Source organism: Lactuca virosa, chromosome 7 (assembly GCF_052849685.1).
Source record: "Lactuca virosa cultivar CGN04683 chromosome 7, Lactuca_virosa_CGN04683_v6, whole genome shotgun sequence".
NCBI lineage: Eukaryota > Viridiplantae > Streptophyta > Magnoliopsida > Asterales > Asteraceae > Lactuca > Lactuca virosa.
Genome location: NC_136432.1, coordinates 54,245,027 through 54,268,177, shown reverse-complemented (window position 1 = coordinate 54,268,177; position 23,151 = coordinate 54,245,027). Strand labels below are relative to the sequence as shown.

General features: G+C 41.7%; 1 protein-coding gene across 1 annotated transcript; it reads left to right on the top strand.

Annotated features, from left to right (window-relative positions):
* Positions 1-984: 984 nt before the first annotated feature.
* Positions 985-5,483, top strand: LOC145126651 (uncharacterized). Its single transcript, XM_079061978.1, has 9 exons — positions 985-1,171; positions 1,276-2,040; positions 2,152-2,522; positions 2,914-3,069; positions 3,843-3,983; positions 4,034-4,093; positions 4,484-4,546; positions 5,079-5,135; positions 5,349-5,483. Exons 1-9 carry the CDS (start codon positions 985-987, stop codon positions 5,481-5,483), a joined length of 1,935 nt encoding a protein of 644 aa, XP_078918104.1.
* The last annotated feature ends 17,668 nt before the right edge of the window (positions 5,484-23,151 follow it).

Sequence of the window (23,151 nt, the reverse complement as noted above, 5' to 3'; positions counted from 1 at the left end):
TTTTTCTCAATCAGAGTCAAAGTCAAACAGTAGAGAAATTAGAGAAGAAGAGAAATTGGAGAAGTAAGAAATTGGAACAGATTTGGAAGTCGCCAAATTGAAAGTCGCCACTGACATTGCGTCCCAATCGCGATTCCAATTGAGGCGGTACAAGAAATTAATCGTCCCAAACGCGTTTTGATAATCGATCGACCCATTTTGATAATTAATCGATTTGGTACGCTAATTTTCCGATTCGACTTTTCGTTCGCAGAGTGATTGGTACGACTTCGTACCCCGATTCGGTACACAGCGATCTGGTTCGAGGTACGCGACCTTATGGACGAATTAGGTAACTATGATCTGGAATTGGAACAGATTTGGAATGAGATGATATAAATCGTGAATCACAATAGGTTTATATCCATAATATTGATAGACTTCTCCAATTTCTCTTCTTCTCTAATTTGGTACGCTAATTTTCCGATTCGACTTTTCGTTCCCAGAGTGATTGGTACGACTCCGTACCCCGATTCGGTACACAGCGATCTGGTTCGAGGTACGCGACCTTATCGCGTACCTCGAACCAGATCGCTGTGTATCGAATCGGGGTACGAAGTCGTACCAATCGCTCTGGGAACGAAAAGTCGAATCGGAAAATTAGCGTACCAAATCGATTAATTATCAAAATGGGTCGATCGATTATCAAAACGCGTTTGGGATGATTAATTTCTTGTACCGCCTCATTTGGAATCACGATTGGGACGCAATGTCAGTGGCGACTTTCAATTTGGCGGGAATTAATGAGACGCTTAGAAAAAGTGGTGCGTCTCCTCGATCTCTAACGAATTCCTTTGTACCAGTCTATCAATATTATGGATATAAACCTATTGTGATTCACGATTTCTATCATCTCATTCCAAATCTGTTCCAATTTCTTACTTCTCCAATTTCTCTTCTTCTCTAATTTCTCTACTGTTTGACTTTGACTCTGATTGAGAAAAAATGGCATTTGGAAGAAATGCTAACACTCCAGCAGATAGTGAAACACAAGGCGACACCCACATCAGTGAAACACAACCAGATTTTATTGATGTTGATGATGAAGTGCAACAAAGATCAACAGCCCCCGAAGGAAAGGATGTCAGCAGACCACTGTTAGAAGAAGTTACATTCAATGGTGCAGGAAACAGTAAAAATTCTGGAGGTTCCAAACAGTGGGTTTGTAACCACTGTAAGGAAAATTTACCAGCTCGTACACCCGAATCCTTGTCCATTTTTTTGGACCTGCTGTAGGGAAAACCGCCGACATTAGAAGATGTCCAGTCATGGTTAGGGATCAACAGAAGCGAGAAAGTCTTAAGAAGAAGGTAACAGAAGCAGAAAACAGTGGAGTTGCAAAGTGTTTGAAGAATTCTGTTCTCTCTAAAAATGTATCTTCAAGGAAACGCATTGAAGAATCATTTGGCATATTAGAGAGGAACGCGGTGGACTTGAAGATAGTTCGAGGATTATGTGCCAACGGAATCCCTTTCAATGTTTTACGCAACCCTCAATTCATTGAAATGATTAGCGTTATCAAGAATGCACCTGATGGATACAAACCCCTATCATGTGAAAAAGCGAGAACTGTATTACTTGATGAATGTGTTAGGGACGTTGAGAAGGCGCTTACACCGACTAAGGACACGTGGATCACACAAGGAGTCTCAATAGTCTCGGATGGGTGGTCTAATGTGAAACATAAACCACTTATCAATGTCCTTGCAGTTAATTCCCGTGGTGCAACGTTCATGTACGCGGAAGACCTTTCGGGGGTTGAAAAATCGGGGGTAGAAATTTCAAAGTTTCTACTTGGAGTCATCGATAATATTGGACCAAGTAATGTATTACAAGTTGTAACCGATAACGCGGTTAATTGCAAGGCTGTCGGGCGGGAGATCGAAAGGATACACAAACATATTTTTTGGTCGCCTTGTTGCGTGCACACCTTAAATCTCATTTTTAAAGACTTGGCAAAGGAGTTTTATTGGCTAGCAGAGACATATGAGAGAGGCAAAGGTATTGTCAAGTATTTTATTAACCACACACATGCATTATCATTTTTTAGGGAAAACTCAACACTAGAGTTATTGAAAGTTGCAAAAACGTGTTTTGCCTCACACTATATAGTTTTGAAAAGATTAATGGAGTGTAGGGAGGCTCTTTCTACAACCATTATTCTTAATTCGTGGCTAGAATGGGTCAAAAATGCGGACGAACCCACTCGAATAGTTGGGGCAAAAATCGTCGATACAATTAAAGATGATGAGTTTTGGGACGATATTGAAAATATATTGGCTATTACAAAACCAATATTTTTGCTATTAAAATTTTGTGATGGTGAAGGTCCCAAAATGGGAGAGATTTATGAAAGGATGGAGAGCATGCTCGGTGAAATCAAGGATGTCACGAGGGAAAATAAATATGCAAGTTATTACCCCCAAGTTGAAAAAATTCTTTTGGATAGGTGGGAGAAGATGACAATCTCTCTTCATTGTTTGGTATTTTGGTAATCTTGATATAATATGTTCCTGTTTTATCATACATTTACAATAATATGTCTCTAAAAATGGTTTACATTTGGGTACACTGTACCGGACTTCATGGTACACCGTACCGGTTCGTACCGAAATGCGCCTACCACCCTCCGAATCGGATACGCCCAATCTAGTGAACCCCGTACCCGTACCTCGTTCCCGTACCGGAGCGATCCGCGAGTTAGGTAACTATGTTCCAGATGCAAAAGAAAGTGGCCTTCTTCACTTGTGTGAATTCATCGAGGACTGTGAATTCACATATCTTTCAACACAAGTCACTTTTTTTATGAATTTAATTTCCTTAAAACTATATTTCTAATACTTTTTAATTTTTTTTATTTATTATGATGATCAGATTCTCTACTTTCTTGGTGTTGAGGGACCAAAGACATCTGATCCTAGCAAATACATAAGGTATATTTATAAATGTGTCATACTTGAGAATGCAACTGTTCGAGGTAGTGCAGTTAGCACATTGGCAAAATTTGGTGTTGTGGTTGATTCTTTAAAGGTAACTTTAATTACGAGAATTACAGCTTTTGTCCCTCTACTTTGTTCGTAATTATGGATATGGCCCTGAGAAGAATCTTTAAGGTTTTTTGTCCCTAAAATGAAGTTTCGTAATGCTTTTTGTCCCTCAAGCGGGTGCCATTAAATTTAATTCGTTAATCCCCACATAAAAATGACCATTTTACCCTTACCTTTACATTTATTATGGAACTTTGTTATTATCATTGTATCAATAATGTGGGTCCACCCATACCTATCCTACTCTTCTCCCCACATAATAGATGTAATGATAATTATGAGTTGCAATGATAAATTTAAAAGCAAGGGTAAAATCATTTTACATGGCATACCCATCTTCCTCATCTTCCCCATAATAGATGCAATGATAATAAACGAGTTGCAATAATAAATTTAAAAGCAAGGGTAAAATGGTCATTTTACATGGCATTAACCGCATCCGCTTGAAGGATCATTTTGGGGTCGAAACATTTTAAAAGTTCTTTTGAGGGACCAAATCTGTAATTTTTCATATAGTACAGGGACGAAAAGTGTAATTTAGATTAAATTTGATGTTGGCGTTTGTTGCTACTAATCCGGACATGAACCAATATGATGTACTGCAGTCCCGTATTTTTGTACTTTTGAGGCGCTACTTATATCATAATGATGATGAGGTCAGTTAAATTTTTAAAAGTAGTATTTTTTTTTAATAATTAATAAACATATTTATTTTTTGCATTGTGACAAATCTTGTTCACAAATTTATATATATAGGTTCGTGATAGAGCTACATTATATCTTAATACTCTTGGAGGAGATGGTTTAGTTGTTGAAACTAATAAAGAAGTGAAGGAATTTCTCTTTTGGTCACTTGATATCCCACTTGTCAACCTAGAAACCAGTTTGAAGAACTACGTAAGTGCAAAAATTAATTTTTTTTTTTAATAATTGATTTTTTTGAACAGTACAATGTTATAACTTGTCCAATATTTAAACACATTTGGTTGTTGAGAATACATGAACTGGTTAATAATAACTAAATGATTACGTTATAATCCAAAGTTTTATTATCATTTAATCCGCATATAATATAATTGGTTGCTTGACCTTAGTACCCTTGATAGCTCTAGCAACTTCCTTCCATGCCATCTTGTATTGTATTGGATGTTAAGTTACCGATTTTCCCTGTGCAGGATCTGACAACACTAGCAACCTCCTTCCATGCCATGTAGCCTCTCAAAGTTCCTACATTCAAGTTATTTTCTTAGAAAGGAAATATAATTCATTATTTAATGTATATATATATATATATATATATATATATATATATATATATATATATATATATATATATATATATATATATATATATATATATATCATGTGTTGATATTGTGAAATTGGTTGGTGTTCAGCTTTGTATGGATTGTAAGAAAGCATCTAAAGAAGTAATGTCAGTTATCATTAACAAGCTTCTGGTACATTCATGGTTAATTTATTTCTGATAATATTATTCGGATCCTTATATATCCGTTTGGCATATTTGTATTATCAAGAATAAAGAGAAAACAATATTGTGCGTCTTGTCTTTCATAATAAGGTTTCTTCTGAATCTGTATCAATACAAGCAAGAGCGGACGCTGTAATACTTCTTAAGCAGTTAGATTTTCCGGTTTGTAACTCTTGATGTCCGATCATTAGCCTATGCATGCAATGCATGACATGGAAAGCAAAAAAACTGCATTTCATTTCATGTGCTCTCCACTTGTACATGTCATCTGTTATGTATACTTACTATTAGTTCCTTAGTCAAATGATTTTTGCCTTGATTTACTTTAGACCTCTAGTGGTGCCTATTTCTTGTGTTGGTAATACATAATAATAATAATAATAATAATATGCATCTGCATCTCAAGAGTTACCGAGGCGAGGCAACAGCTGATTTTCTGTTTCTATCTTTTATATTTATATTTATTTTCATTTTCGTGATTTATACATGTTACTTTTCAGGAAATTGGGTCCTCATTGTCATTGTCAGGTGGTGGTTATGCTTTTGATCCTACTGAAGTGCGTCACACCTTTACAGCAGCTGGGGAAAGGTTCTTGCAACTGAAAACGGTTATGTATTTTGAAATCCATGAATATAGGATTTTCATTTGTTCATGTCACAACATTCTACTTATGAAAAAAAAGAGTATCTTTGTGACAATGTATTATACTTTAACTTTTTTTTGTAGCTAAACTTGATTGTGTGATTAATAATAGCTTTTTTTGTTTCAGCTAATGTTCATGTCATTACTTGCCATCCATGCCCGGTGGACAGCAGCCTACTACACCAGGTGGCAAACCAATGATATCGAGGATTTTTATGACATGGTATCAGAAACAAGAAGGTGCCCCTTTATAGCAATGTAGTATTAGGTTATATAGTTAGGGAAAACCTCTTAATAACAATGTACAATCAGATCCCTTTAATATCAATGTATTACATTTTTTGAAAAGGTGTTATTGAATGAAATTTATTTTTTGGTTATATTTGTTTCTATATTTATGTATTATGCGTAAAAGAGTATCGTAAAGGCACGTCGTATATGCATATCGTAAATGGTTGCTGAAGTTTATGACACGCAAATGTGTGTCATCTTCATTTATGACAGGGGATTTAATGATACGCAATGCGTCTCCTAAACGTGCGTCGTAAGGTTACGACACGCAAATACATGTCGTATTCCTTTATGACAGGGTCTTCCTTGATACGCATTGCATGTCGTAAATGAGCGTCGTAAATGTGTGTCGTAACTGCGGGTCGTGAATGCGTGTTGTAAATAGACGACGCGCAAAAGCATGTCGTCTTTCGTTATGATAGGGGCTTCCTTGACAATCATTTGCGTGTCGTAAAAGGCTGTTTTTCTAGTAGTGTCTTTAACAGATATTAATACTTTGATTAATACTTGTATCAAAATCATGTTCATAAAAGGGACTATGCACTCACATGACTTAGGTGGGTGACCGATGATCTGAGCAGACTTTCGCCTAACACCTTAGATATTCCCTTGACGTGACCTACATATGATTAATATTGAGTTTTAGTCTAATGATCCTGGTGACTAATAATAGTCTAGATCCTCACTAATCCCAATGTCTACATCAAGATCTATCAAGTAAGGATCAGTTAGGCAGGACAGTTGGGAGGCTGAATCATTTCGGCATATAGCCTTTCTGAAATCCAACAACCAAACCAACATGACCATTCTAGACACCTCTCCGGTAAGTAGATCAATAAGTAATTCAATATTATGACTTGGAATCATTGATAATTATTATTTATAGCTTCACAACAATGACTTATGACTATAAATATAAGTTACATTGAAAGAAAAAGCGTGTAGCTTAACATACAGAGCTTTTCAGCGAAAATCGGGAAAACGCATAGACATAGGTCCGACCTGAAAGCTTCTATTTTTCTGAGTCCTATATATACTAAAGCCTCACTTAAATACTCAGAAACCCGAAAAATATTGGATTCAAATAGCTAGAGAGATTTGAAAGAGATTGTGAGAGATTGTGAGGAAGAAATGCAATTTTCGGCAGCAATTTATAGGCGTTTGGGGCAGGTGTGTCCTGCGTCCCTATTGTTGTAACAACGTAAATTTCAAAACAATTTTTCACTTTTAAAGATATAATTTCATTCATAAATATTCTCAAATCTCAATGTATCACATATCAAATCCATAATAACACATCCCAAGATCAAAATGTATAAAATTCCAATAGTGTGTACTGATCATGCCGGCGCCTTCCCGCGATCCTCACTGGTACATGAAACACATAACACAACACTGTAAGCATAAATGTTTAGTGAGTTCCCCAAAATACCACATAAAGCACATATTAGCCACTCGAGGCTATAACTCTGTGGGCCCACTGGCCCTAACTATGTGGACCTTCCGGTCCTAAATCTGTAAACTCTGGAATACACACAACATAAATCACATAGAAATAATGCAGTGCAACACATCACATACATAGCATACAAGATACTCTGTCACATAACTCTACTTACCACTCAAGGTAAAGTATAGTGAGAAGACTCACCTCGGGTAACTCAGCAAATCTCGGACTCGGTAAAATCCGGTCTATCCCCCGCCTAATCACATGGAATAAGCACTCTAATCAATACAACCCTCAAGGCTAGGCTAATCCCTCTCTTAGTACTCTTAGAAGGGTAAAAGACCATTTTACCCCTCTCATGGCCCAAAGACCCTAACATTGACCAAACCCTAAAAGTCAACAAAAGTCAACTATAGTCAACGGTCAACTTTGACCAGACTCGTCGAGTGCACTCGGGCGACTCGACGAGTCCACGCGGGTCCCCTGAATCCTTCTAAGCCTCACTTGGCACGTCGAGTCCCTCCTCTACTCGTCGGGTTACTCTACAACGAATCGCGGGGCAACCCCGACTCGACTCGGCTAGTTGCTCCCATAACAGCTCTCAAATGACCTTCTGAGGTCAGATCTGTTTCTCTAAACTATAGATCTGACTTCTCCACAACCAAAAACCACATAAAGGTCGAAACTTGACTCACATGCAATGCACCCAAGGCTTTCCTTGGTGAAATGACTTCTAAAATGGCAACCTAGTCTCCTTTCCTCCATAAACCAACATAAAGCGGAATGGGGAAGGCTCTCCGGACCTCTATGGGTCCAGATCCGAGGTCTAACACAGCAAGGGACCATTAACTCAACTTTTCAAGTCCTAAAAGGTTATAGAAAACCCTAGATCATAGATCTTCACCCAAAACAGAAAGGAAATTCGATTTGATACCTCAATAGTGTAGATCTGAACTTGAAAACCCTGGATCCACAGCTCCCTTGACCTCCTCTAGCTGGAAACAACTTCTCTATTGCTAAATCACACCAAAATCGATCAATATGGCCTTAAAACTCTCTCAACTCGCTCAAGCTCTCAAGGGGCACTCTCTCAGTTCAGGTAGCCGCACAAGAGGGCTATAAGGTCCTTTAAATAGGGCTCAGGCCCGGGGATTTAGGGTTTCAACCCACAGCGTGGACTCGTCGAGTCCCCCCTTTCCGACTCGTCGAGTCCGCTCATTAATCCAGTCAGCAACGCGATCCTACTCGGCGAGTCTGAGCACCTACTCGCCGAGTCCCTCCCTAAAACTCAAGATAAATACTTAAAATAAGATACCTGGGAATCCGGATGTTACAATTCTCCCCCACTAGAATCAGACTTCGCCCTCGAAGTCTTGCTCCTCAAACAACTCTGGATGCTGCTCCCGCATCTCCAACTCCGGCTCCCAGGTCAGCTCGGACCCTCTCCGATGTTGCCACTGGACTTGAACCAGGGGCACCTCCTTGTTCCTCAGAACCTTGATCTTTCGATCCACAATCGCAACCGGCCTCTCAACATAATTCAGGCTCGCATCCACCTGAATATCTTCCAATGGCACCACCGCCGACTCGTCGGCTATACACTTCCTCAACTGAGACACGTGGAAGCTATCATGAATTTGGCTCAACTCCGCAGGTAGCTCCAAACGATATGCTACCCTGCCCATCCTCGCGGTCACCCTGAACGGACCAATGTACCGGGGCCCCAGCTTGCCCCTCTTCCTGAATCGGATCACTCCTTTCCAAGGAGATACGTTCAGGAGTACGAAGTCTCCCACCTGAAACTCAAGCTCGGATCGTCGCCTATCCGCATAATTCTTCTGGCGACTCTGAGCTGTCAACAACCTCTGCCTGACCTACTGTATCTGCTCTGTCGTCTGGAGCACTAACTCAGTGCTACCTAACACTCGCTGTCCGACCTCTCCCCAGCAGATGGGAGTCCGACACCTTCTCCCGTACAACAACTCAAAGGGAGGCATACCGATACTCGAATGATGGCTGTTGTTATAAGAAAACTCAGCCAACGGCAGATACGTGTCCCAACTTCCTCCGAAGTCCAACACGCATGCCCTAAGCATGTCCTCGAGCGTCTGAATCGTCCGCTCGCTCTGACCGTCTGTCTGTGGGTGGTATGCGGTACTGAAATGCAGCCTCGTACCCAACTCCTCATGGAATTTCTTCCAGAACCTGGAAGTGAAACGCACATCTCGATCCGACACGATCGAGATCGGTACTCCATGTCGCGATACCACCTCTCTCACATACAATTCTGCCAGCCTCTCAGCAGAAGAGCTCTCACTGATAGCAAGGAAATGGGCGCTCTTCGTCAGCCGGTCAACGATCACCCAAATTGCATCGACACCTCTCACAGTCCTTGGCAATTTGGTGATAAAATCCATGGAAATCTGTTCCCACTTCCACTGGGGAATCTCAAGTGGATGCAACTTGCCATGCGGACGCTGGTGCTCCGCCTTAACCCTGCAACAAGTCAAGCACCTCTCCACGAACCACGCAACATCCCTCTTCATACAGGGCCACCAATAGTCTCTCTTCAGGTCCAAATACATCTTAGTGGCCCCGGGATGGATCGAGAACCTCGATCTGTGCGCCTCCTCCATCAGAATGATACGTGCCCCGCCCTCAAATGGCACCCAAATCCGACCCTGAAAGGTCATGAGCCCTCGGCTATCGGCAACGAACTCAGGTACATGCCCGATCACCCGCTCTCTCTTGCGGTTCTCCGGCTTCATGGCCTCAACCTAAGCCTCCCGAATGGTGTCCAACACCGAAGTCATCACCCTCAACCTCAAACAAACATCACGTAATGGGGCACTCTCCGTCCTATGACTCAGGGCATCGGCTACAACGTTAGCCTTGCCCGGGTGGTACAGGATCTCACAATCATAATCCTTTACCACATCCAACCATCTCCTCTGGCGCATATTCAGGTTGGGCTGATCCATCAGATACTTCAAGATCTTGTGATCCGTGTATATGGTACATCGAACCCCATACAGATAGTGACGCCAGATCTTGAGGGCGAACACCACAGCCCCCAACTCCAGATCATGAGTAGGATACCTCGCCTCATGAGGCTTCAGCTGCCTCGATGCGTATGCTATCACATGCCCTCTCTGCATCAGCACCACACCCAATCCCGATATCGACGCGTCACAATACACTATAAAATCCTCCATCCCCTCCGGAAGGGCTAACACCGGGGCTTCGCATAATCTCTGGCGAAGTGTCTCAAAGGAGGTCTGCTGCTCTGGACCCCAACTAAAAGCCACGCCTTTTCGGGTCAACCTGGTGAGAGGAACATCAATCTTGGAGAAATCTTTAATAAATCTCCTATAATAGCCGGCCAACCCCAGAAAACTCCTGATCTCGATGGGGGATCTCGGCACCTCCCAACTCATCATCGCTTCAATCTTGGCCGGATCGACCAATATCCCATTCTGGTTAACGAGATGTCCCAGGAACTGGACCTCTCGTAACCAAAAATCACACTTGGAGAATTTGGCATAGAGCCTCTCCGATCTCAAAACTCCAAGGATCTCTCTCAAATGCTCCTCATGCTGCTCCCTGGATCTCGAATACACCAGTATATCATCAATGAACACTATCACCGAACGATCCAACATCGGTCTGCACACCCTGTTCATGAGATCCATGAACGCTGTCGGTGCATTGGTGAGCCCGAAAGGCATCAGCACGAACTCGTAATGTCCATAACGAGTCCTGAACGCCGTCCTCTGGATATCCTCATCACGCACTCTCATCTGATGATATCCAGACCTTAGATCGATCTTGGAGAACCAAGACGCTCCCTGCAACTGATCGAACAAATCATCGATCCTTGTTAAGGGGTAACGGTTCTTGACCGTTAACTTGTTCAACTCCCGGTAATCGATGCACATCCGTTGTGAACCATCCTTTTTCCTTACAAAAAGGATCGGCGCTCCCCATGGCGAGCTGCTCGGCCGAATAAACCCCTTCCCCAACAGCTCCTGAAGCTGTGAGGATAACTCCTGCATCTCTGGTGGCGCAAGGCGATAGGGCGCCTTGGAGATAGACGCTGCCCCCGGAACCAAATCGATACGGAACTCTACTTGTCTCTTGGGAGGCACACCCGGAAACTCCTCGGGGAAAACATCCGGGAACTCACGCACTATCGGAACCTCATCGACCGATCTCGGTCTCTCCGCATCCAACCTCGTATCTATCACATAAGCTACAAACCCACTACAGCCCTGCTGTAGGCTCTGCCTCGCTCTAGCGGCCGAACAAAACGCTGACCCAGAACGGGTACCCTCGCCGTACACTGTAAGAACTCCCTCACTAGGGTCTCGTATGGTCACCAGCTGTCGCTCGCAGTCGATAACCGCTCCAAATCTTCTCAACCAGTCCATGCCCACGACGACGCAGACATCTCCCATCGCAATCGGGACCAAATCAATCGGAAACTCAACGCCGAAGATTTCGAGTACACATCCTCGAATCAGATCAGTGACATACACCGCTCTCTCGTCAGCTATGGAAACTCGCAAAGGTCGACTTAACGCCTCTCGACGGACGCTGATGTGCTGACTAAAGGCTAAAGATACAAAAGATCGACTCGCACCCGAGTCAAATAACACCAAAGCAGGTACTGAACTCACAAGAAATGTACCTACGCATATCATAATATAAGCATAACACCATAAACTCAAAATAAATAGATGAAAGGACACATACCAGCCACAACATCTGGCGCTGCGCGGACCTCCTCCGCTGTCAACTGGAAGGCTCTCCCGCGAGCCTTTGGCGCCTCGGCCTTCACTGGCCGACTCTCTGTAGCTCGAACGGCAGCAGGGGCAGATCCCTGTGATGCTCCCTGGGCTGACCCCCGCAACTGCGGACACTCAGCCTTCCGGTGTCCGGTCTGGTTGCAGTGAAAACAGACTGCAAACCCCTTGGGGCAATCCTTGGCCATGTGCCCCTCCTTGCCACACTTGTAGCAAGACCCTGCTCTGCAAACCCCCTCATGACTCTTGCCGTACTTGCCACAAGTGCGGCTCTTCTGGTTCCCTGATCTCGAATCGGCGGGCTTGGCCCGCTTGGCGGACGGTTGGGACTGTGCCGGTCGCCGATCTCTCCCCTGAGACTCCGCCTCCTCCCTAACGTGAGTCCCAAGCTCTATCTCCCTCTTCCGGGCATTCGCCTGAAGCTCGGCAAATGTCCGGTACGACGAGTTCGCCACAAACTCGCGGATGTCTCTCCTCAAAATGCTCAAATACCGACTCATGCGTGCCTGCTCAGAAAACACGTGCTCAGGGCAGAATATCGCCCTCTCATGGAACATCCTAGTGATCACAGTAACAGACTCAGTACCCTGCTTGAGGGTCAAAAACTCCTGGGCCAACCGTTCCCTTTCCACCGGGGGAACGTACTCATCATGAAACATAGCGGTGAACCTCTCCCAGGTCACCGCGGCAAGCTCTGCAGAAGAATAGTGCGTTGTCACAAACTTCCACCAGTCCTTCGCTCCCAAGCGAAGCTGGTTCAGCGCGAACCGAACTCTCAGATGCTCCAGACATGAACACGTATAGAAGCATCCCTCAATGTCAGAAACCCATCTCATCGCAGCAATCGGATCCTGCGTCCCATCAAACTCTGGTGGTTTCATGTTGCTGAACTCCCGGAACAGCAACGAATCACCACCCTGAGGCCTAGCAGCAGCAACAGTTGCGGTAGCTGCGGCGGCTGCAGCCTCAGTAACTGCTACGTATCTCTCATCAAAAGTATCAATCAACGTGGTCTTAATAGACCCAAACATCTCTGGTATCTCTGCGCGGATCGCCGCAGCCACCTCCTCGTGGATCATCTGGCGGAGCTCCTCATCACTCACTCCGCTGGTCCCTGGTCTGTGGCGTGTCCCAACCATGATGTCTCTGAAATACAACACAAAATATCAGAGGCTCGCTCGAGTATGTACAAACTCGATAACCCATTCCTAATCGATCCCTGGTACCCTAAGGATTCTTACTTGGGCTGCGTACTGATCCGGTGTCTTCAGTAGTACGGGCCCAATACTACCGTCCACACCGCATCAGTATTCACCCCAAGTCCTCCTCCTAGGATTCCCAAATCCCAAGTACTCTACTCTCACTATGCATAGTCTACTCTCTAGCAGATCTCTCATAAGCTCCTCGCTGCTATCTACTCACTCTCAAGCATCTCCTAGCAGCAAAACCCCTAGGCTAAGGCATCACAAATCAGGCCATTCTAGTCCTAATAAGAATACCTAGCCTACTCTAACATGCATAACCTATTATCTCATATTTCATAACACATAATATAAGGGTATTTTGGGAAATCACCGTTCGGGCGCTGGCAGATCGTACACACTGCTCTGCTCTGCTCTTTTCAAAACCTTTTTACTCTTTTAGAAAAATTTCCTTTTATTTCGAAAAATTCCTCAAATCCTCAGTTTGAGTTCAAATGCGCTCGAAGGTGCATCCGAATCCCTCAAACCAAGGCTATGATACCAACTTGTAACAACGTAAATTTCAAAACAATTTTTCACTTTTAAAGATATAATTTCATTCATAAATATTCTCAAATATCAATGTATCACATATCAAATCCATAATAACACATCCCAAGATCAAAATGTATAAAATTCCAATAGTGTGTACTGATCATGCCGGCGCCTTCCCGCGATCCTCACTGGTACCTGAAACACATAACACAAAACACTGTAAGTATAAATGCTTAGTGAGTTCCCCAAAATACCACATAAAGCACATATTAGTCACTCGAGGCTATAACTCTGTGGGCCCACTGGCCCTAACTCTGTGGACCTTCCGGTCCTAACTCTGTAAACTCTGGAATACACATAGCATAAATCACATAGAAATAATGCAGTGCAACACATCACATACATAGCATACAAGATACTCTATCACATAACTCTACTTACCACTCAAGGTAAAGTATAGTGAGAAGACTCACCTCGGGTAACTCGGCAAATCTCGAACTCGGTAAAATCCGGTCTAGCCCCCGCCTAATCACATGGAATAACCACTCTAATCAATACAACCCTCAAGGCTAGGCTAATCCCTCTCTTAGTACTCTCAGAAGGGTAAAAGACCATTTTACCCCTCTCATGGCCCAAAGACCCTAACATTGACCAAACCCTAAAAGTCGACAAAAGTCAACTCTAGTCAACGGTCAACTTTGACCAGACTCGTCGAGTGCACTCGGGCGACTCAGCGAGTCCACGCGGGTCCCCTGAATCCTTCTAAGCGTCACTTGGCACGTCGAGTCCCTTCTCTACTCTCCGGGTTACTCTGCAACGAATCGCGGGGCAACCCCGACTCGACTCGTCGAGTCCACTTATGGACTCGGTGAGTTGCTCCCATAACAGCTCTCAAATGACCTTCTGAGGTCAGATCTGTTTCTCTAAACTATAGATCTGAGTTCTCCACGACCAAAAACCACGTAAAGGTCGAAACTTGACTCACATGCAATGCACCCAAGGCTTTCCTTGGTGAAATGGCTCCTAAAATGGCAACCTAGTCTCCTTTCCTCCATAAACCAACATAAAGCAGAATGGGGAAGGCTCTCTGGACCTCTATGGGTCCAGATCCGAGGTCTAACACAGCAAGGGACCATTAACTCAACTTTTCAAGTCCTAAAAGGTTATAGAAAACCCTATATCATAGATCTTCACCCAAAACAGAAAGGAAATTCGATTTGATACCTCAATAGTGTAGATCTGAACTTGAAAACCCTGGATCCACAGCTCCCTTGACCTCCTCTTGCTGGAAACAACTTCTCCTTTGCTAAATCACACCAAAATCGATCAATATGGCCTTAACACTCTCTCAAATCGCTCAAGCTCTCAAGGGGCACTCTCTCAAGATAGGTAGTCGCACAAGAGGGCTATAAGGTCCTTTGAATAGGGCTCAGGCCCGGGGATTTAGGGTTTCAACCCACAGCGTGGACTCGTCGAGTCCCCCCTTTCCGACTCGTCGAGTCCGCTCATTAATCCAGTCAGCAACGCGATCCTACTCGGCGAGTCTGAGCGCCTACTCGTCGAGTCCCTCCCTAAAACTCAAGATAAATACTTAAAATAAGATACCTGGGAATCCGGATGTTACAATTGTGCACGTTGCGCACATCGATGACGCAGATCCTCTCATTTTTGTGACATGTGTCGCGAAATTGGTGGTCCACATCAGTGCTTCTAGAAGGCCGCCACATATCGTAACTTCATGAAGTCACGTGTCTAAATCTCGTGGTTCCATGTCACCATCTCTCTTGGAGGAGGGGAGCAGCCGACTTGCCACGTGGCACCCTATGGTATATATATATATATATATATATATATATATATATATATATATATATATATATATATATATATATATATATATATATATATATATATATATATATATATCTTAAAACTTGCAGTATACAAATACACTTCTTATATGCAATCTACCCCTTTCCGTCGATCCTCACATTTTAGTCCTATAGAATGACATAATCCATACTCTCGGATTTAGAAATGAATGTCTTTACCTAATCCATAATCTCAGATAAGGAATGAATGTCAATGTCTAATCTATGCTCTCGGATTGGTGACAAATGACTATGCCCAATCCACATTCTCGCACTAGGAACGAATAACTATGTCTAATCCATACTCTCAGATCGGTGACAAATGATTATGCCTAGTCCATACTCTCGGGCCAGGAACGAATGACTATGCCTAATCCATGCTCTCGGATCAGGGACGAATGACTATGCCTAATCCATGATCTCGGATCTGGGATATCGTAATTCTACTCTCTGTTCATATCTCGCATGTACTCTTTAACAACTTACAACTCATTGCTGAACTTAATTAAAATGAAGCCTCTTTTGCAAGTCTTATATAATCTCACTGTAAGACTACAATGCTTAACTCCTAATATCGACTCTGTTTAGGCAGTACTATCCTACTTCAGTGTGTACACAGTATTGAGGTATTAATAAACCTCTATCCTTCTCCCAAATGATACTTTTATTATTATTATCATGAAATAATAACTTAATTGATATTAAACCTTACTTGGTTTGCATATCCTATATTATCATATATATTCTTAACACGTATTCCAAGCAATTGAAAATATCTCACATATAAACTCTTTAACAAATATTTAATGCTTTAATTAATACTTGTATTAAAATCATGTTCATGAAAAGGACTATGCATTCACATGACTTAGGGGGTGACCGGTGATCTGGGCAAAATTTCGCCTAACACCTTAGATATTCCCTTGACGTGACCTAAGTATGATTAATACAGAGTTTTAGTCTAATGATCGTGGTGACTAATAATAGTCTTGATCCTCACTAATCCCAATATCTACATCAAGATCTACCAAGTAAGGATCAGCCAGGCAGGATAGTTGGGATGCAAGATCTTTTCAATATATAGCCTTTCTGAAATCCAACAACCAAGCTAACATGACCATTGTAGACACCTCTTCCGTAAGTAGATCAATCAGTATTATGACTTGGAATCACCGATAAATCTTATTTATAGGTTCATAATAATGACTTATTACTATGAATATAAGTTACACTAAAAGAAAAAGAGTGTAGCTAAACTTACAGAGCTTTTAAGCAAAACCTAGGAAACCATGCAGACAGAGCTCCGACCCGAAAGCTTCTATTTGTCGGACTCCTAGATATACTAAAGCCTCGCTAAAATACTCAGAAACCCAAAAAAGATTGGACTCAAATAGTTAGGGAGGTTTAAGAGAGATTTGGAGAGGCATATTTAAGCAGCAATTTATAGGCATTTGGGGTAGGCGCGCCGGACGTCCCTACTGTGCATGTAACGCACATCAATGACGCAGGTCCTCTTGTTTTGTGACACGTGTCACAAAATTGGTGGTCTACATCAATGCTTCTAGAAGCCCGCCACTTGTCGTAACTTTGTGGTGCCACGTGTCCAAATATCTTATTGTCACGTCACCTTGTCTCTTGGAGGAGGGGATCGGCCGACTTGCCACGTGGCGTCGTCTAATGGTGCAACGTCATCAGCGCGTGTGGCACACTTCGCGCGCACAATTTTCCATATTTTCAAAATGTAGTAAGTTCTTCATACGAGCTACGTTTTCGACGTTCTTTATATCCCCGAAAATCTCTCGACGAAATCTACAACTTTCCTTTAGACTCCGTCGGCTAATTTGATTTGTTTTTAAAGTTATATTTTTAACAAGCTTAAACTGTTCATGTCTGTTAAAAAATCATAAATCTCTCATACAATATCCATTCTCGTCTGTCCTTATATCGACAAAATCATAAGGACGAGATCTTCAACTCTCATTTAGATTGTTTTCCTAACAATCAATAGATCTCTACTTCGGTTCTGAGTCGTATACTACTACACTGAAACTACGAAAAATCATAATTTCCCCTTACGAAGTCAGATTTGGACGTTCTCTATACATACACTCTTGGTTTAACGACTACTACGACTTTCGTTTAGATCTCTTAGGCTAAAAAATAATTTATAAAAAATTCATTTTTTTACAATATGTAGAGTCGTGTCGGTTTAATCACGAAACTTCGAAGAAGCATAACTTCTTCATATGAAGTCGGATTTCATCGTTCTTTATATTTTCGGAATCCTTCTCACACATACTATAACTTGGTTAAGATTATTTATCCTAAATAATCTTCTATAAAAATGTCATTTTTATAGTTTATTCTATTTAATTGACTAGCCCGAATGTGCGGGTGTTATAAATGTTGGATTAGTGTCTAAGTCCATAACTATATTTGGTATGTACTTGACCCGAGAGTAACATGGTCCATTTGGGTAGCATATCACCAGGAAAATTTGATAGGATGGACTTTTGAGAAGAGGTTATTTATGATTTATTAATATATTATAAGTTCTAATATATTAATATGAAACCATATTATTTAATTAGTATTGATCAAGAATTAATTTGGAATTAATTTTGTGATCAAAAGAGACTAATTAAATATATGGAGATTGATTGTGTAAATCATTCATTCTTATAAAGTTGGCTTATGATCCATAGTTCTTTATGTTGGGCTAAACCCATGTGGTGACCCATGGATACTCCATGGAGGTTGAAACCCATGGAGCCTAAGGAATGTGGAAAGTCATGCACATTAGGGTTTGCATGGTGTAACCCTAGTTGTGCCACACTATATAAGAAACCCCTTGGTTGGTGAAATTGGTGCTAGATAGACTAGAGTGTTCTTGGAGAGCCATAACCGATTTATGTACACCATACTCTCTCAAAAGTCATCCTTTGTCCAAAGGTGTGTTGTGATTTCATTTGAGGCATTGACACTACTTGTGCTAAGCTCTTAAAAGTTCAAAGCTTTCAACTACAACAAAAGGTATGTCATCTAACTAGAATTTTGTAGTATAGATACTCCACTGTATGCTAGTTAGGATGATGCTTTGGAATATTGAAAGTTTGCATGTATATTAGAGAAAACATAGATCCAAAGCATTTAGGGTTGCATGTACACCTTAGGAGTGTTAGAATTCCCAAAACCCTTCAGTGGTATCAGAGTCTAGGGTTGTCTTCCAATATACTTTATGCTACTTGCTTTCAAATGCTTAAAAATCGGTTTTTCTGCTTTCTGGACAGTGGACTCGCCGAGTCCACTGGGGAACTCGTCGAGTCCCCTCACAAAACTGACCAACTCGCCGAGTCAGTTCATGCACTCGACGAGTTGGTGCTCCAGAATGCAGATTTTCCAAGTTTTTGGCTATAATTGGACTAGGATCATTGCCCTAAATTGTTTTTGAACTTATAAATCTGTTTTTGATGTGGTAATGATCATGCTTATCCAATTTATAAGATAATTGTCAAAGTTTTTTATATTAGTTTATATGGTTAGGCTAATTACATGAAATTTGTTTGATATGAATTGTCTTGTTCTTATGAGTTTAATTTAGATCATAGACAATTTTTTTTATTTTCCTGTTAGAATTTTTTGATCTAAATGGTTTTGATGAATTCCATAACTTGTCCTCAAGTTATGGAAAATGAAAAGTTTTTCTTTTAAAGAGATCATTAAAATCATAGGTTATGAACTTGAAGAGTCTTTTTTCCATAAATGGTTTTATGAACTCCATAACTTGTCCTCAAGTTATGGATTTTCAAGAGTCTTTTCATTAAAACCTATATTAAACTCATAGGTTATGAATTGGAAAAGTTTTGACAAGTTTCAAAACTTGCCCTCAAGTTTTGGAATTTCTAAAGTTTCACCTTTTAAATACTTTAGTTCCAAACCCTAGAGTTTTAAAAGTTAAAATTTTACCCTTATACTATTGTAATGTTATAGGTTTAATATTTACATATATGTATAAGAGTAAAGTCATTCTTACCGTTAATAGGCCTCATTCACGAAGCCGGTCTATAAGGGGGGTATAAGGTTACTGCCTATAAAATGGCAGTTTAATGGGTGTCCACTCTCACCCACCGCTTCCTTGACTGGTGGAGGGTCGTTAGCCAAACGGGTTTGACTGGACATTTAAATTCTCATTAAAAGTATAATGAAATATAGAGTAACTAAACACTTATAAATTCCCAATCTTAGTTACTTAGGAAAATGTGAATTTGGTGCTAACCCATGAAATTGCACTTTGCACCTTGTTAAGTCGTTAGTGGAGCGCATGTGGTTAACCGACACACTAATCTGGGACTGACAGTGCGTGGCAAAGGGTAGCCTGATGTTAATCATAGATCAATGGAGTGTGTGTGGTTAACCGGCACATTGATTAGGTGGTTGTAACATTGGGTGTGTCAAGCTAATTTGCATGGTTATTCACACCTTTTTGTGATCCTCGGCATCCCAGTCACAAACTTGATGGGCACAATCGATATTTAAACATGCCATTGAAAAGTCCAATGAATCTCAAAGGATCTAGGAATTTCAATTCACTTAAAACCTAAAATTATTTTTCGTTTTTCGTGGTGGAAATTGGTAAATCGTCATTTACCTACCTTCAAATATTTTGCAATAGGATTACGACATCCCTCTTCCGAATTGTAAAATATTGTGTTGGGTCCTAGCCTTAATATTCCATTTCGGTGTTATATTAAGGACTTAAATCAATTAACTTGAATTTCTCCCTTTATAGATGTCTAGTTCAGACAACTATGGTCTTCCCGAATCTTTTGAAAAAAGTTTTCTTTATAAATATGATTTTCCACAAGGCGATCAAGGTGAAAGATTAATCCCTTCTTCGTGTTGTAGTGGAACTTCACTTCCTCCACCTCCTCCAATAATTCTCCCTAACCCACAAGTTCTAGGTCACTCAAAGCCCTATTCGCAGGAAGGAAAGTATGTATGTGCTCACGTCTTGGAGATGAAGTTACATACTGACAAGCTGGGAGAGTTGGGTGTCGAAGTCTCAAGGAAGTTGGTTGTTGACTGGGTTCTTCAATCACTTCCTGAGTCATATAGCAGGTTCCCTTAAGGACTACTATATGGGAGATCACGACATGACCCTTATTGATCTAACATATTTGCTTGTTGCTATTGAATCAATAATGGTTTAAGCACCCTTATGGCTTATTTATCCCCACCTTTTCAACCTCCAAAGTCTTAGAGTCGTTCTTGCAAAACCCTAGCCTCCTAGAGTGATATTGAGAGCCCTAAAGTGTGTTCTTGGTGTGTTAGAGGAAGGAGAAGTGCATCAAGAAGCTTGGAAGCTTGAAGCAAGGATTGGATCTGGAAGTTTGGCTCTCTTCTCCACCATCTAAAGGTATAAAGTTCATACCTTTATGGTTCATTTGATAGATATCATGTTTGGGCCTTTTTATGTTTCTTTTTGGTCCCAAATGCTCCATCTTGAGCATGACATGTTCTGGATGTTTTGAGTCGTCCTTTCAGACCCTTGGAGGGGTCCTTAATCATAAAAATGAGGTCCCAATGGCTAGAAGTGTCCCATGCAATTGGAAAAGGGGTCTTAACGGATTAAGACCTTGTATTAAGAAATTCTGGACGTGTAAATTCATAAATTTGGAGACTTTATGACTCTAGGATGCATTTGGACCATGGATCTGTAGTTTGGTTTTAAGTCCTTAAGCCATTAAGCACATAATAAGACTTTTGGATCTGCGAGGGTACGCCCCGCGTAGGGGGAGTATGCCCCTCGTACTCAGTCAGCCACCCTGATGTGGGTCAATGCAAGGCACGGTGTACGCCCTACGTACCGCAGGAGTACGCCCCACGTACGCCGTCTGTTGGATTTTGGAATTTGGGCTTCAAGTTTTTGGCCACCTTTTGGGCTTGAATGCTTGGGCCCTTATTGGACTATCTGAGTATGAGTGTTTTGGGCCAAGTGAAAGGTTGGACCTTAGGATAAGGCCCAAAAAGGAGTTTGCGCCCAATTTGGAAAATTGGGCCAATTATGGGTCTTGAATAATTTTGGGCGTTTTGGATCAAGAATTGGGCCTGGTTCTTGGTCCAATTAGGGAAAGGGTAAAGTAGCCATTTACCCTAAGTATGGGTTATTAGTCAAGGATGGTAACCCAATTATTAATTGGATGTTTATTTGTTGTGCTAGTTCGGGGATCTTAGCGAGCCAGCAGCCGGAGGTTTTCAGTGCGATTCGTAGGTGTGAGGTGAGTTGTCCTCACTATACTCTTGGGTCGACGACACCAAGGCTTGCCCTTTGGATTGTTATCCTGGTTTATTGTATGCTTGCTATGTTGTAGTGATCTGTTAGATCGACATCCTGGTAGATAGGATGTGTTATGTTATACTGATCCGCTAGACTTGTATGACTGCCTGTATATGCTAGTTGTGTTTGATTATGTTATATGTGGATATGTGATGGTTGGTTGGGTTGAGGCGGTCCTACTATGTGCAAAATGCCAACAGACCCAGGGCGGCTCGGATAGACTGAAGGCCTGTGAGGTGGACCAGTCAGGCCGAAGGCCTGAAGAACGGTCCAGACAGGCTGAAGGCCCGGTGCGGCCATGCTGAAGGTTCTATATGCATGATGTTGCTGTGATATCTATGATTATATGTTGTGGTGGTATTTTGGGGAAACTCACTAAGTGTTGGGCTTACAGTTTTGGGTTATGTTTCAGGTACCTCAGATGATCGTGGGAAGGCAAAGGCTTGATCGTGCACCTCCTCATGTTATGTTTTGTGATTTTGGGAAAAACTATGATGTTAAACATGTTTTGAAAACTACAATGTAAACAATTATGATTTTGGTTGGTTTTAAAAAGTTTAATTTTTTATGAAATTTTATGGATGTTACAAGTTGGTATCAGAGCCTTGGTTTGAGTGAATTGGAGGAACACTCGTGTGAATCCAGTCTCAAACTAAGGAAAAAGATTTTTAAAATAATTTTCAAATGGTTTTCAAAATAATAGAGGAGGATGCAAGGTGTACGATCAGACAGAGCCAGTAAGTGACCCCAAATTACCACACAAGTTATTTGAGATTATGTTATGTTATGATTAAATCAACATGCTAGTGACGGGATAGGGATCCTAAGGAATCGTATGATAGACGTGTATGATATTGATGCCTTATCTCTTGTAGAGTACCCTATTGATTGTTGTATGACTCTTTCATGTGTGAACTAGCTATTGAATGAATGCGCTAAGTCGCATACTACATGGGTTAAATGGTCTTGGGGTAGGGGAATTGGTCCTGCTGACAAGCTCTTGTTTGATTCCAACCATTGTGGGATTGAATCCTCTAGCCTAAGATTGTTTAAGTCATGCAGTATGTGATAATATTCATGCAATAGTTATCTGGCACCAATGGAGGGTCGTGTGGCAGTTGGTGGTAGGATGAGTTATGTGGAGGTCAGTCGACCAGTCGCGATATGTGTAGCTTTCCTCTAGAAAGTGAGGATAGAGAGCATGAGTATGCTAGAGTGTAGTATATTGTTAGGGTTGTTGTGATGATCCTCTGGGACAACTACAGGTAGGTTTGGAAGGTAGTATGGGCCCGTACTACTGAAAGCACAGGACCAATACGCATAGCAAGGAAGTCACAACCCCTAGGGCTTTGTTGGGAGTTGGTTCCCTAATTTGATATGCGTGTTATCTGATATCTCCCTGGCGTATTTCAGTATGGTGACTACGAGCCGAGTTGAGACCGG

Excerpts from the sequence above, each read along its gene's own strand:
- LOC145126651 (XM_079061978.1), top strand. The coding sequence starts at position 985 with ATGGCATTTGGAAGAAATGCTAACACTCCAGCAGATAGTGAAACACAA. Across the intron at positions 3,984-4,033 it reads AAACCAGTTTGAAGAACTAC|TACAATGTTATAACTTGTCC; the intron begins GTAAGTGCAAAA and ends TTTTTTGAACAG. Across the intron at positions 5,136-5,348 it reads ATGCTTTTGATCCTACTGAA|CTAATGTTCATGTCATTACT; the intron begins GTGCGTCACACC and ends TTTTTGTTTCAG.